Source organism: Haliotis cracherodii, unplaced genomic scaffold, assembly GCF_022045235.1.
Source record: "Haliotis cracherodii isolate W230 unplaced genomic scaffold, xgHalCrac1.p SCAF_19, whole genome shotgun sequence".
Classification (NCBI taxonomy): domain Eukaryota; kingdom Metazoa; phylum Mollusca; class Gastropoda; order Lepetellida; family Haliotidae; genus Haliotis; species Haliotis cracherodii.
In genome coordinates this window covers 17,815,765-17,831,614 of record NW_027266274.1, presented here as the reverse complement: position 1 = coordinate 17,831,614, position 15,850 = coordinate 17,815,765, and the positions used below count along the sequence as shown (strand labels likewise).

The 15,850-nt window shown below is 42.4% G+C and overlaps 1 protein-coding gene across 1 annotated transcript in view; it reads left to right on the top strand.

The window, feature by feature from the left end:
• Positions 1-15,850, top strand: part of LOC139466819 (AP-2 complex subunit alpha-2-like) — a 77,853-nt gene that overhangs the window by 17,367 nt on the left and 44,636 nt on the right. The window contains exon 3 of the mRNA XM_071248517.1: positions 10,029-10,097. Within this exon, the coding sequence (XP_071104618.1) occupies positions 10,029-10,097 (69 nt within the window). The remainder of the gene's footprint in view (positions 1-10,028; positions 10,098-15,850) is intronic.

The following is a 15,850-nucleotide window of genomic DNA, read 5'->3' as shown; positions in this document are numbered from 1 at the left end:
CTGTTCAAAGTGGCATTATATCCAGCTCACTCACTCACTCTGTGTGTGTGTGGTGTTGTGATGTGAATCAAGTGTCGTGTTCCTTCATTGTATGAATGAACAGTCTTGTTATACTATGGTACAACTTGTGAATATCATTTTTTACATCGTTCCGTGAAGATGCAGGTCAGCAGCCAATCCTTGTCGTAAGAGATCGGGTGGTCAGCAGGGTTAAAAAGTAACAGTTTTTGTCCACTAGTCCTTAAAATGATAACATATAGCAAAACACTTAAAATAGGCCAATTTCTACTAGTCCTTACTGTATTGGGCAGTTTGGTAAGGACTACAGGACTAGTGCCAATTTCAAACGCTGGGTCAGGCTCCTTTACTTGGTTGATGCATGTCATCGTATCACAATTGAGTACATTGATGCTCATGATATCAATCACTTGATTGTCTTGTCCAGATTTTATTATTTACAGACCTCCGTCATATAGCTGGAATATTGCTGACTGTGGCATCAAACGACAAAGAAACAAAAACAAACCATTGTTCCACGTGCCTCTGTCAAAATATTTCTGAAATGTGTCTGACAGAAGAGTAAAACCGATCTGCGTGAATATTGGCATATTTTCTCCATGAGTCCAGTCACTGAATGAATACATGCCTGTCTCTGGTATAAGCCTGCTTGATTAATATATCATACTTGTCACTGATTGACAGGTCCTCACAACTGAGGCTGATGTCAATATTTAAAGCCAAGCCAATTGATTCAGCTGTTGTTATGTTAGCCACTGTAGGTGTTGAACACTGCAAGGCTGGATGCAGAGACAACAAATATTCAGGTCTCACGACAAAAGGTTTTATATGTTTTAGCTAACTTTATGTAAGTAAGTAAGTAAGTAAGTAAATAAATACAGTTTATTAGTGTATCAAGTAATTTAATTTTCATAGTGTTTGCAAGTAGTTATTACTATCAATGTATCTTGTCACAGATACATTGTAAGAACTGAATATTTTGGGGTGCTGTTTAGACACTAAAGCCCAATGCCCCAAAGCTACCTGGCCCCCCTTTAGGTTTTTACAGGTATATCCAACTGGGAATGTTTATTGAAAAATTGTATATTGCAAGTTACTCGTTACAAGACTGTGAACTTAGCTATCAAGCAGTTTGATAGGCGATTTGAAATGTTTGTTTGAAATTATGTTTGATCATTTTTATTCTTATTTTCTTAAATTCAGAGGTACTTTATCATCGTATTTTGAGATTGCATTCAATGCAATAATAAGCATTAAAACCTCTTCCTCTGTATTGGTCCTGTTACCAGTCAGATATAAAGACCTCCTGTAGCCCTCAAACTTGTTACTGCATGAATTGGAAACCTATGAAGATCCAGGATTTGAATAGGTCTTCAGTAACCCATGCTTGTCGTAAGAGGCAACTATGCTTGTATCATGTGTATTAAGAGGATGGTCAGGCTCGCTGAATTGGTTGATACATATCATCGTATCCCAATCATGTAGATTGATGCTCATGATATCAATCACTGGATTAACTGGTCCTGACGTGATAACTTACAGACTGCCATCATATGGAAGGAATATTGCTGAGTGCGGCGTTAAACAATAGACGAAGGTATGTGTGTTCAGCAGGTATGTGTTCTGCAGGTATGTGTGTTCAGCAGGTATGTGTGTTCAGCAGGTATGTGTGTTCTGCAGGTATGTGTGTTCTGCAGGTATGCGTGTTCTGCAGGTATGCGTGTTCTGCAGGTGTGCGTGTTCTGCAGGTATGTGTGTTCTGCAGGTGTGTGTGTTCTGCAGGTGTGTGTGTTCTGCAGGTATGTGTGTTCTGCAGGTATGTGTGTTCTGCAGGTATGTGTGTTCTGCAGGTATGCGTGTTCTGCAGGTATGCGTGTTCTGCAGGTATGCGTGTTCAGCAGGTACGTGTGTTCTGCAGGTATGTGTGTTCTGCAGGTATGTGTGTTCTGCAGGTATGTGTGTTCTCACTCGTGTTCACTTGGCTTGATCATGTTCATGTATAATTTAGGATAATCATCTTGGATGCAAATTGGGTGTTGTTAACATGGATTTGAGTTGAGGCTTTTCATTGAGCCAAGTTGGATTTAGGCTTGAGATTGTTGTGTACTGAAGGTATCCAGGTTCTAGTATCTGCGGTTTTATTTGTTCCCCAACCAGTGTTATCCAAGTTATCATTCTCAAGTCCCTTGGGAATATACAACCCAAGCTGCCTATGGGCACTAGAAGAGTTTTCCATCCACCTCACGTGTCGGGTACCCATTCCCTGCTGGGTGAACAGAGGCACTTGCCCAGGGTGACACCACAAGTTTTGACACTTCACTGTGTTTAATTCAGATTTCCACAGGTCGGTCAAAGTAAAAATGAAAATTAATTTATTATGTCAATCATATATTTATTATTTATTTACACAAAAGTCATTCTGACTTGAACTTAAAACTGCAGCTGGTTTCTTGAATCACTGATAGTGATGTTGACATGGTTGTTACATTTTTTATTGTATAAGAGGGCCTTTATTACTGGCATAATAGAAATAAATATTTTTTTTATGTTTTATATATTACTTAGACCAGCTGCTTTCAGTAGGGGCGGCGGCCGTTGAAAATAAAAAATAAATGTGTGCCCTGAAGGTTTTATGACTCTGGTATTGATTAAACTGAAACTGTCTTACAGTACTTCCTTCCCCTAAATCCCCTTGCTCACTAAGTGCCCCACTCACTGGGATATCAGGTAGATGATCTGAACAAGCTCAGTCTCCTACATAACTTGTGTGTTCAACCATCGCTTACGTGGTCAACAGTCACTTTCCGCTCAATCAAAATCTCATTACACTACAGCTTGCATGAAATCAAATTGGTCCAGGTTTTGTAACATCTATGTATGTTTTTCCAGTAATTGCCAGTCCTCGGCTGTTTCTGCTTTGATATTGATTTATCTGTCATTCTCCTTCCACGCCCAATCAGGCAGCAACTCAATATGGCAGCCATTTCCTTTACCGCCTAACTTAACCCTCTGCCCAACCCAACCCTCTGCCCAACTCAACCCTCTGCCCAACTCTACCCTCTACCCAGCTCAACCCTCTACCCAACCCAACCCTCTGCCCAACTCAACCCTCTGCCCAACTCAACCCTCTGCCCAACTCAACCCTCTGCCCAACTCAACCCTCTACCCAACCCAACCCTCTGCCCAACTCAACCCTCTACCCAACCCAACCCTCTGCCCAACCCAACCCTCTGCCCAACTCAACCCTCTGCCCAACTCAACCCTCTGCCCAACTCTACCCTCTACCCAGCTCAACCCTCTGCCCAACCCAACCCTCTGCCCAACTCAACCCTCTGCCCAACTCAACCCTCTGCCCAGCTCAACCCTCTGCCCAACCCAACCCTCTGCCCAACTCAACCCTCTGCCCAACTCAACCCTCTGCCCAACTCAACCATCTGGGCCTGCCCAACTCAACCCTCTGCCCAACTCAACCCTATGCCCAACTCAACCCTCTGCCCAACTCTACCCTCTGCCCAACTCAACCCTCTGCCCAGCTCAACCCTCTGCCCAACTCAACCCTCTGCCCAGCTCAACCCTCTGCCCAGCTCAACCCTCTGCCCAACTCAACCATCTGCATAGCTCAACCCTCTGCCCAGCTCAACCCTCTGCCCAACTCAACCCTCTGCCCAACCCAACCCTCTGCCCAACTCAACCCTCTGCCCAGCTCAACCCTCTGCCTAGCTCAACCCTCTGCCTAGCTCAACCCTCTGCCCAACTCAACCCTCTGCCCAACTCAACCATCTGGGCCTGCCCAACTCAACCCTCTGCCCAACTCAACTATCTGCCCAACTCAACCCTCTGCCTAGCTCAACCCTCTGCCCAGCTCAACCCTCTGCCCAGCTCAACCCTCTGCCCAACTCAAACCTCTGCCCAACTCAACCATCAACCCTCTGCCCAACCAAACCCTCTTCCCAACCCAACCCTCTGCCCAACTCAACCCTCTGCCCAACTCAACCCTCTGCCCAACTCAACCCTCTGCCCAACTCAACCATCTGCCCAACTCAAACCTCTGCCCAGTTGGTGTGCATGGATGGTATATTGACTGACCAGTGGAAGTCTGTAGAGCATATATCTAGTGACCAGTTGGTGTATATTGATTGTATTTGAGGACCAGCATGTGTACCAGATTTTCTTGAGTTGTGCACACTTTGTTTTAGAAAGCACAGCTGTGTGGAGGTGTGTGTGTAATACATGCCATGATAATGAGTAGTGAGGATTTTCAGAATGCAAAGACATTAATTACCATGAGCATGTACCACTAGACATGCTAGAAGTACCATGTCAACACATCCGTACTGAAGTACGCAACTTACTCATGTCATTGTACACTATCTGGTTATAAAAAAATGACTGAAGGGATACAATGTAGTTATTGACTGCGCTGACAATACTTGAATAATCTTTTTTTTCAAATGATGCTTGGGTGGGCACTATATGAAGTACTGAGTGTTCATTGACCAGCTGGTGTATATGGAGTGTCTATTGACTGACCAGCTGGTGTATATGGAGTGTATATCTACTGACCAGCTGGTGTATATGGAGTGTCTATTGACTGACCAGCTGGTGTATATGGAGTGTCTATTGACTGACCAGCTGGTGTATATGGAGCGTCTATCTACTGACCAGCTGGTGTATATGGAGTGTCTATTGACTTACCAGCTGGTGTATATGGAGCGTATAACTACTGACCAGCTGGTGTATATGGAGCGTCTATTGACTGACCAGCTGATGTATATGGAGTGTATAACTACTGACCAGCTGATGTATATGGAATTTCTATTGACTGACCAGCTGGTGTATATGGAGTGTCTATTGACTGACCAGCTGGTGTATATGGAGTGTATAACTACTGACAAGCTGGTGTATATGGAGTGTATAACTACTGACCAGCTGATGTATATGGAGTGTCTATTTACTAACCAGCTGGTGTATATGGAGTGTATAACTACTGACCAGCTGATGTATATGGAGTGTCTATTTACTGACCAGCTGGTGTATATGGAGTGTCTATTTACTGACCAGCTGGTGTATATGGAGTGTCTATTTACTGACCAGCTGGTGTATATGGATTGTATAACTACTGACCAGCTGGTGTATATGGAATGTATAACTACTGACCAGCTGGTGTATATGGAGTGTCTATTGACTGACCAGCTGGTGTATACAGCGTTAGAAATTGGCACTATTCCTGTAGTCCTTACTAAACTACCCAATAGTTAAGGTATCACAAGGACTAGTAGAAATTTGCCATTTTTAAGGGGTTTGCTATATGTTATCATTATCAGGACTAGTAGGCTGAAACTGTTAGTTTCTACCCCTAGTATATGGAGTGTATAACTACTGACCAGCTGGTCTATATGGAGTATCTAACTACTGACCAGCTGGTGTATATGAAGTATGTATATCTTCTTGTTTAATATGGGATACATCTAACTACGTGTTTCTGTTCTCTGCCAAACTTCCCCACAACCCCACAACCCCACAACCCCACAACCCCACTTCCCTGACCACCCCACTTCCCCCATCACCCCACTTTCGCCATACCCTGTTAGGTGTCAGCAACATTCCTACGACTGGAAACAAAGTTCCAGACTCTTCTCAATTTCTTCTCAGACATTGACTTTGTCGCAGTCATAACGGAAGACCTGACGGAATCAAGATCTGCGTAATGAGTGGGCCCATTGTTTGTTCATCCTGATAAGATTCTCCTTACTTGATTGTCATCATCAAAGGTCATCGGCACAAAAAAATGTGCTGATTGGCAATATGTATTCAGTCACTTATGAAGCATCTGATTAGCTCCATAAAACATATCTCCTCTGCAGCTTTCTTCGTGTCTTGGTGAACTGGTTACTTTATCTCTTGATGAAGCCAGAATTCTCACACAGTGTGTGCAGGGAAAGAGATGTGTCATCCATTTTAAGTTTGATTTGAAGACTGATCATGTGCTGAACCTAGTGAGTTCATGTGTTTGAAGTCATGATGAGAGGCTCCTGGAATATAAAGTTTGTGGTTGCATAATTATGAACTAGCTGTGTAAATGAACCCTTTACGATTCCTCACATTGGTCAACGCTGTATGAAGTGGGACACTCACCCAGTCACTCTACATCACATAAAAAAAAGGAAATGAGGCACCCTGTATGAGGTGTAAAACTCAGTCTAAGTCACATAAATAACTGTGTTAGTCCCTAAACCCCTTATTAACAGCAAATTTCTACTAGTCTTTATGATACCTTAACTATTGGGCAGTTTGGCAAGGACTATAAGACTAAAGTACTCATGGAAATGAAAAAACCCTGTTTTGCTGGATTTAATAATCGACACAAAGCATTACGTAGATGTAAATATGAAATAACAAAACAACTGGAAAAGTACTAGTCTGGATTTGCTAGTTTTATATCTGTGCTCAATACAAAATGTACTTTACAGGAGGTAATTTGTAGGCACTTGCAACATTCAAAAATAAAACTAAGTCCAAATTGACATGGCAGAAACAGGCTATAGGCATTATGCAAATTAGCATGGAAAAAAGGTATCAAAACAACAATAAAGATAACAGCTATGTTTATGTACATAATAATAATGACATGTAAGTTGTTGTGTGAGAAGGGAATATGTTACTTTTACGTTCTGATATTTTGACGATGATTCACTATCCCACAGTGCCACTCACAAATCACTAACCACTGACAAATCATATGCAGGTGGGTTTCAAGCACCTGTTTCCACCTGTCGTCAAGGTGTCATAGGTCATGGACATTCACCTTGATCTACTAACACCTGGTTATGCTCAGTTTCACAATAGTCTGTTTTGTTCATATTTTTACACACTTTTACGTGTAAAAAGGCATAAAAACCTTTGATACGCTGTATTTGTGCCAAGGCCCAATTAGTACTAATTGAGTTGTTTGAATATTTATATATATTGTATATTAACTGCATTTATTTAAAATCTGAGATTGAAAAAAGTTTTTTTTTTCATTTCAGTGAGTACTTTAGTGCCAGTTTTTACTGCCATTGAGATACACTCAAACACAAAGCCATCAGTCATTAAGATAATTTGTATTATGTCAGTGTTGTAGAATAGATAAATAAGACGTATTGGAATGATTCAATCTGTTCAACTCGTTCAAACCTAAACTGTGTACTTTGAAATACTGTCCTTGTCGTAATCAATGTTGGAATCTAGTGTTGTTCTGCTTCAGTGCTGAAGTACCCAACTCCTGTACCCAGAGCTTATAGCATATTTACATAATCCATGATCCATGATCCACGAGCATGAAGTGGAGTTTTGATGACTACAGTAATCTCATCACTATTTGCTTTTCCTTGATGTTTCTCCATGTTCCCCATTAAAGAACACAAGATGTTTATGAAATGAATTCACCGCATAAGCTCCCTGATATTTAAGTAAAGGGAAAGCTAAAGAAGTAACGCGTCGTGACCACGAGTCAGCTTTGTTAATTATATACATCAGCATGATCAGCGAACGTATAATTCCAGTTTTACGATGTCATGCAGCAGACCTTAGTTAGGCTGGAAGTGATGCTTGGTGAATACACTGTATTGATTTCACTACAGCCCGATATAATATTGACCGGTGTTGTGTTTCGTTGCCGTCAGTTCTGTAAATCGCAGCGTGCGTTGTGGCCGCGAGGGCCACAGGGATGGGGGAATAATGGCCGCAATTGGATTGTGATTGTATCTGACTGCCGGGGCAACTTCAGTCGGTGCTAATTACATTCATGTTGATTGGGGGCCTGTTATGAGGAGCCATATAACATTGGATGCGTTTATGTTGAGCTGGTTGGGCCATCAGATGTGTAAACATATTACTGAGCTGACAACACAGTTTGTGATGGAGCTTCTGGTTGGTTGGTTTGTTGTTTTACGCCACACTCAGCAATGGTCTGTAAATAATCGAGTCTGGACAAGACAATCCAGTGATTGACATCATGAGCATCGATCCACACATTTGGGATACAATGACATGCATTAACCAAGTCAGCGAGTCTGACCACCCGATCCCTAAAGTCGCCTCTTACGACAAGCATAGTCATGGCAAGCATGGGTTGCTGAAGACCTATTCTACCCCGGATCTTCGCAGTTCGAGCTGTTGGTATCGGATCCTGTACCTACAATGTTGAGTAGGGTGAAGTGGTTGAAAACGATTCAGCTGAATGACACCCTAATTTATAAATTCAAATAGTTCTCCCCACTGACTTTAGAAGCTTTCTTGTAAGGTGTTGAGACACAGACACGTTTTCCTTAGGTTATTATGATGGAGGCAACAGCAGTAAAAGGCTTGAGTACTTGCTGAGTTGCTTCCCTTGAATGTGCCAGGATCCACAGGTTGTGAGTCAAATTCAACCAGATTGTTCTGTGGTTTTTGAAGACCACCTCTGTAGATAGAGCATCAGCCCGGAAAACATGACTCCCCAAAATCCATGATATCATATAGACACTACCCTAGAGTCTGAATAGAGATAACATATATACGACTCTCCTTGAGCCTGAATAGTGATAACTTTAACAACTCCCCTAAAGCCTGAATAGTGATAACATGTAGGACTCCCCTAAAGCCTGAATAGTGATAACATATACACCTTTCCTTGAGCCTGAATAGTGATAACATATGCAACTCCCCTAAAGCCTGAATAGTGATAACATATGCGACTTCCCTAAAGCCTGAATAGTGATAACATTAACAACTCCCCTAAAGCCTGAATAGTGATAACATATACAACTCCCCTAAAGCCTGAATAGTGATAACATATACAACTCCCCTAAAGCCTGAATAGTGATAACATATACAACTCCCCTAAAGCCTGAATAGTGATAACATATGCGACTCCCCTAAAGCCTGAATAGTGATAACATATACAACTCCCCTAAAGCCTGAATAGTGATAACATAGTCGACTCTCCTTGAGCCTGAATAGTGATAACATATACGACTCTCCTTGGGCCTGAATAGTGATAACATATACGACTCCCCTAAAGCCTGAATAGTGATAACATATACGACTCCCCTAAAGCCTGAATAGTGATAACATATACGACTCCCCTAAAGCCTGAATAGTGATAACATATACGACTCCCCTAAAGCCTGAATAGTGATAACATAGTCGACTCTCCTTGAGTCTGATGTTATAAGTCCCCTATTGATACCAATTAACATCAGACAAACACAATCCAGCAAGTTGCATGTCTGGATGAGTAGCCAAGTCCCCCTTTGGCTGGTAACCCCCCAAGGAAGTGTGGTGTGACATCAAGAGATTTTTGTCATAATACCCACAATGTCCTGCTTTAGTGTAAAAACACATCAGCCTTTGGGGCATGTGAATCTTAATTACTTTGCATTTTCATGTTATGTGTTTGTTCAATTTCTATTCCCCTGTCTTCTTTGCCTGCAATATATGGAAGCACCTGCTGCAGCCAATGCAAGCTTCAGCCATCATCTGCCTGTAAAACCTTATCTCCCTCAATGCCAGACAATCAATATTTCATGTAATTATTGTCCAAGTGTTTAAATGAAGGATGTTTTCATGACTTGAAAATGTTTTTCTCCAGCTTGCAAGGAGTTCTCTCTTGAAGACCAGAGAAATATTTTGTGTGGCTTTTGCCCTTGTGAAACTGATTCAGGAAGTATTCTTGTTTGTTTGAGCCTCTCTCAGCAACATACCAGTCATTGCAAGACGGGATCGGGTGGTCAGGCTTGCTGACTTGGTTGATGCATCTCATCGTATCCCAATTGAGTGGATCGATGCTCATATCAGTCGCTGGATTGTCTGATCCAGACACAATTATTTACAGACCGCCGTCATATAGCTGAAATATTGCTGATTGTGGCGTTAAACAACAAACAAACAAGCATTGTTCATATTGTTTCTGTTACTATGGTTTCAGTGCTGTATTGAGCTTTGTTGCTGGCAGATAATCACAACAGTGTATAATTTTTGTTTTACAGGCAAGAGTAAAGAAGCTGAAATTAAAAGAATCAACAAAGAATTGGCCAACATCAGAAACAAGTTTAAGGGTAAGTAGATAGTCCCTTAACATCATGCTTCCAATCAATCAGCTGTCTGGCTTGTCCTGGGTTTGATGCCCCGAGTGGCCCAGTATCCTTGGTTACCATACACAAGCTCTACCTTATGCATTGCTTCAGGCTCTCCTCCCACATTAGCAGGGATAATTCTAGGGTGGGGCCATGTACTTTTTGCCCCTAAATTTGAAAAATGGCCCACATTTTTAAATACAATGGGCATTTTAACATTGTGCTGTATGGGCAAGTGTTGGTGTACCCCTGGAATATATGAAATTTTCACATAAAGGCCAACGTCAGAAAATTCCAGGAGTGAACCCTGCATTACGATGAGAACCTGTAATATAAATGTACCAATATGTATCGACTTCTCACACTCACTCACTCACTCACCCACCCACCCACTCATTCGCTTGCTGTGATATTGCTTGAATGTTGGTGTTGCATGAAACCCAGCTCACTGAATATCAAATCTGGCATGTCACCAGCTTTGGTGTTGATGGTGCTGGAATGGTCTCTGAGTGCAGTGGAAATCACAAGTGTTGTGGAATATGAAGTCCCCTAGTTTTGTCACTATGCTGCAGGAAGTCAAGTAGGAACAAGTGTTTTAAGCCTGAATCAAAATGGATTCAATGGAAAGCAAGCTGTGTGGACCTGTAGAGACCTGAATATTCTGTTACCTTTCATGTATTTGCTAGTGGTTGTTTTGGCATCACAATAACATCCTATGTGGAGGATAGATATCAGTGGCAGTTACCTTACTGCACACTCACTCCTCCGGCCTGACACACCTCCCTTGTATGTATCAAAGACTAGCCTACAGACAGCCTGACACACCTCCCTTGTATGTGTCACAGAGATTAGCCTACAGACAGCCTGACACACCTCACTTGTATGTGTCAAAGACTAGCCTACAGACAGCCTGACACACCTCCCTTGTATGTGTCACAGAGACTAGCCTACAGACAGCCTGACACACCTCCCTTGTATGTGTCAAAGACTAGCCTACAGACAGCCTGACACACCTCCCTTGTATGTGTCAAAGACTAGCCTACAGACAGCCTGACACACCTCCCTTGTATGTGTCACAGAGACTAGCCTACAGACAGCCTGACACACCTCCCTTGTATAGGTCAAAGACTAGCCTACAGACAGCCTGACACACCTCCCTTGTATGTGTCAAAGACTAGCCTACAGACAGCCTGACACACCTCCCTTGTATGTGTCACAGAGACTAGCCTACAGACAGCCTGACACACCTCCCTTGTATGTGTCAAAGACTAGCCTACAGACAGCCTGACACACCTCCCTTGTATGTGTCAAAGACTAGCCTACAGACAGCCTGACACATCTCCCTTGTATGTGTCAAAGACTAGCCTACAGACAGCCTGACACACCTCCCTTGTATGTGTCAAAGACTAGCCTACAGACAGCCTGACACACCTCCCTTGTATAGGTCACAGAGACTAGCCTACAGACAGCCTGACACATCTCCCTTGTATGTGTCACAGAGACTAGCCTACAGACAGCCTGACACACCTCCCTTGTATGTGTCAAAGACTAGCCTACAGACAGCCTGACACACCTCCCTTGTATGTGTCAAAGACTAGCCTACAGACAGCCTGACACACCTCCCTCGTATATGTCACAGAGACTAGCCTACAGACAGCCTGACACACCTCCCTTGTATGTGTTAAAGACTAGCCTACAGACAGCCTGACACACCTCCCTTGTATGTGTCAAAGACTAGCCTACAGACAGCCTGATACACCTCCCTTGTATAGGTCACAGAGACTAGCCCACAGACAGCCTGACACACCTCCCTTGTATGTGTCAAAGATTAGCCTACAGACAGCCTGACACACCTCCCTTGTATATGTCACAGAGACTAGCCTACAGACAGCCTGACACACCTCCCTTGTATGTGTCAAAGACTAGCCTACAGACAGCCTGACACACCTCCCTTGTATGTGTCAAAGACTAGCCTACAGACAGCCTGACACACCTTCCTCGTATATGTCACAGAGACTAGCCTACAGACAGCCTGACACACCTCCCTTGTATGTGTCAAAGACTAGCCTACAGACAGCCTGACACACCTCCCTTGTATGTGTCACAGAGACTAGCCTACAGACAGCCTGACACACCTCCCTTGTATGTGTCAAAGACTAGCCTACAGACAGCCTGACACACCTCCCTTGTATAGGTCACAGAGACTAGCCTACAGACAGCCTGACACACCTCCCTTGTATGTGTCAAAGACTAGCCTACAGACAGCCTGACACACCTCCCTTGTATGTGTCAAAGATTAGCCTACAGACAGCTTGACACACCTCCCTTGTATATGTCAAAGACTAGCCTACAGACAGCCTGACACACCTCCCTTGTATGTGTCAAAGACTAGCCTACAGACAGCCTGACACACCTCCCTTGTATGTGTCACAAAGACAAGCCTACAGACAGCCTGACACACCTCCCTTGTATATGTCACAGAGACTAGCCTACAGACAGCCTGACACACCTCCCTTGTATGTGTCAAAGACTAGCCTACAGACAGCTTGACACACCTTCCTCGTATATGTCACAGAGACTAGCCTACAGACAGCCTGACACACCTCCCTTGTATAGGTCAAAGACTAGCCTACAGACAGCCTGACACACCTCCCTTGTATGTGTCCCAGAGACTAGCCTACAGACAGCCTGACACACCTCCCTTGTATGTGTCACAGAGACTAGCCTACAGACAGCCTGACACACCTCCCTTGTATGTGTCAAAGACTAGCCTACAGACAGCCTGACACACCTCCCTTGTATGTGTCAAAGACTAGCCTACAGACAGCCTGACACACCTCCCTTGTATGTGTCAAAGACACACCTCCCTCATATACGTCACATAGACTAGCCTACCTACAGCCGACTAAAAAGAGGATTGGCAAATTGTTTGTCAACAGCAGAATTGTACCTCATGCTATCAGCCACTGGTTTGCCAGATTTGATTATTTACAGGCTGCTTTGATATAACTGGAGTCTTAGTGACCATTGCATAAGAAATAAAACAATAAGGAAACTGTCATTGTATTCTGGAAAATATGCAACTGTGATTTGCAAAAACCTATTAAAAATACTGAAAACCACGCCTATTCACACACCTCCAGGCCTCATTGTGCAGGGTTTCCATTTATTGGATATGAAAAGAAAACATTCACACCCTCAAGGATTCGTTAAGTTTTCCTTTCACAAGAAGAAGTAATGGGGTTACAATGTAGGCAATATGTCCTCCAGTGGCCAGGGTGTGGACTAGGGGGCAATGCTCCATGTGTTTTGTAATGTTGGGTAAATGTCAGCCAGGTGGCGGGGGCACTGCCTGCTGTAGTCATGTACACCAGTCTGCAGCATACACACACATATGTATATACCATGTATACAGCTATGTGTGTCACTGTCTGCTTCGTGTAGCAAACTTGCTGGCTCAGCTTCTCCATGCCACGTTAGAAATTGGCACTAGTCCTGTATAGGGCTGCAACGAATACACTATGAGGCGAATACGATTTGTATCACGAATATAGGGTAACGAATACGAATAGTGATTCACGAATACAATAACAAGTCAGAAGCTGATGTATTATTTGTTTTCTTCAGTGAAGCAATAACAACATACATTATTTGACATGGTTTGTTAATGATTAATATATTATACATTTATATAATGCACTTACACAGGTTCTCGTATCTGCTCAAATGTGACAATGACTAGTGACCACAATACTGTCAAATTAAATAGTATAAGTGTGTTGTCTTTTGAAGAAATTTATGCATATAAAATTTTCTTATGGATATTTTTATGTAAATACACATGCTTGCATATACATAAATATTCGATTCTAGTTGCCACAAATAACGAATTCAAATCATGAATGGATACGGTTTGATTCACCGAACACGAGAGTGAATCGTAACAGCCCTAGTCCTGTAGTCCTTGCCAAATTATATAAAATATATAATAGTTAAGGTATCATAAGGACCAGTAAAGATTTGCCATTTTTCTGGGTTTTGCTCTCTGTTATCATTATAAGGACTAATGGACTAAAACTGTTAGTTTCTACCCCTGCCATGTCTCTGTTGTCATGAGGTTTTGCCGCTATACTGTTTGCATCTAGAGCCCCTAAATCTTTGTCTTCCAGTTGCAGCATCAGGGTTATATCATGTACACCTTGACTTAATCCATGCTTAATGGTGACCACGTTTTACCATTGTACAGCACAGGCCTCAATTTATCTGTATAATACATGCACAGGTTCAACCTGTTATTGAAAAGGGGAACCTCGGCGGTAGAAGCTAACATCTTTAGTCCACTGGTTCTTATTATGATAACATATAGCAAAACCCTTAAAAATTTCTACTAGTCCTTATGATACCATAACTATTGGGCAGATTGGCAAGGACTATGGGACTAGTGTCAATTTCTAACGTTGAACCTAATATTTGCCTTGGTGCATGTAAAGAAATTCAATTTTTGTCCTGGCTTGATTGTACACACATCATCGATCTTTGAACACATTACCTCTCAGCTTTATTTACCATACTACGTCACTAATCCCTGTGTTTTGTGAATTTGTCATGCTTTCTTTGGCTTGACGTCACCAAATTGTGGACACTTCAAGATTATGTGCATGTTCCTGAAACTTTCTGCATCAATACACCATTAATTTGTGTGACACGACCAGCAGACATACCTGTGTTTCAAGTTTGATACATTTATGGGATCAGCGTGTTTTGTCTGGTGCAACTAGGTTTTCATGTCAACATGCTCCTGGTGCAAGTTAATCAAGTCTTGCTGTTGGATGTCACAGGGTCTTGTCAATGCTGCTAACAGGTTAAGTTTAGTGGGTCAATAGCTTTAGTACAACAGCCGGACACAACAAGGTCCTTGGCACCCCTCTTGTTTCAACATCGTCTTCCCAAAAATCAAAAGATGAATCCTCTTTAGGATTGCAATACAAAAATATTTTGATCACTTCATAACCATGATTTTACCTTAAATGCTGTTGGGTTCCATATTCTCCTAAAGCATTCATTAATGTTTGGGGGTAAATTCCAAAATAATTATCTTCCTTGTTCTGCTTTAGGGTTGTTGTTTTTTCATTTTATAAATTGTGTGTACTATTGTCCTGAAAACTGCTAACAGTCTTCCAAGACAGGTGACACTCATGTGTTAATCTAATTGATTTGACCATGTTGGGACTCAGTGTGTACACACACATGGTGGAGATTGCATGGCAAGGAGAGATTGATTATCAGGGTAATGAAGACGACAGTTGGATTTGTTTGGTTTGATGCTAACAAGTTTCAATTTGATTTCAGCATGAATTAATGTCAGTGTGCAACTGAAGTGTTAGACTGAGCGTGTATGATCTGGTGAGAATGATGTGTAATGTTGTTTATTAACTCAGAACTGTAATTTATCATCAGTGATAGACTTGGTCTCATGCAGGCTGTGACTTAATCCACTTGTCTGAAGCCCGTGTCATGTAAAGTTGTGTTCGGTCTTATAGACTTAGCTAATAGTAGTACACATTGTAACACTCGACTTGAAAAAGATGCTCAGAGCCAAGAGCCAAAATAAACACCTACATGCTTTGGATGTTTTTGATGTGTTAAACTAAAGACAGTACCGTGAGCACCAACACCAGAAATACCATGCCAACAAATTTGTACTGAAGTACCCATTTTATCCTTTTATTACAGTG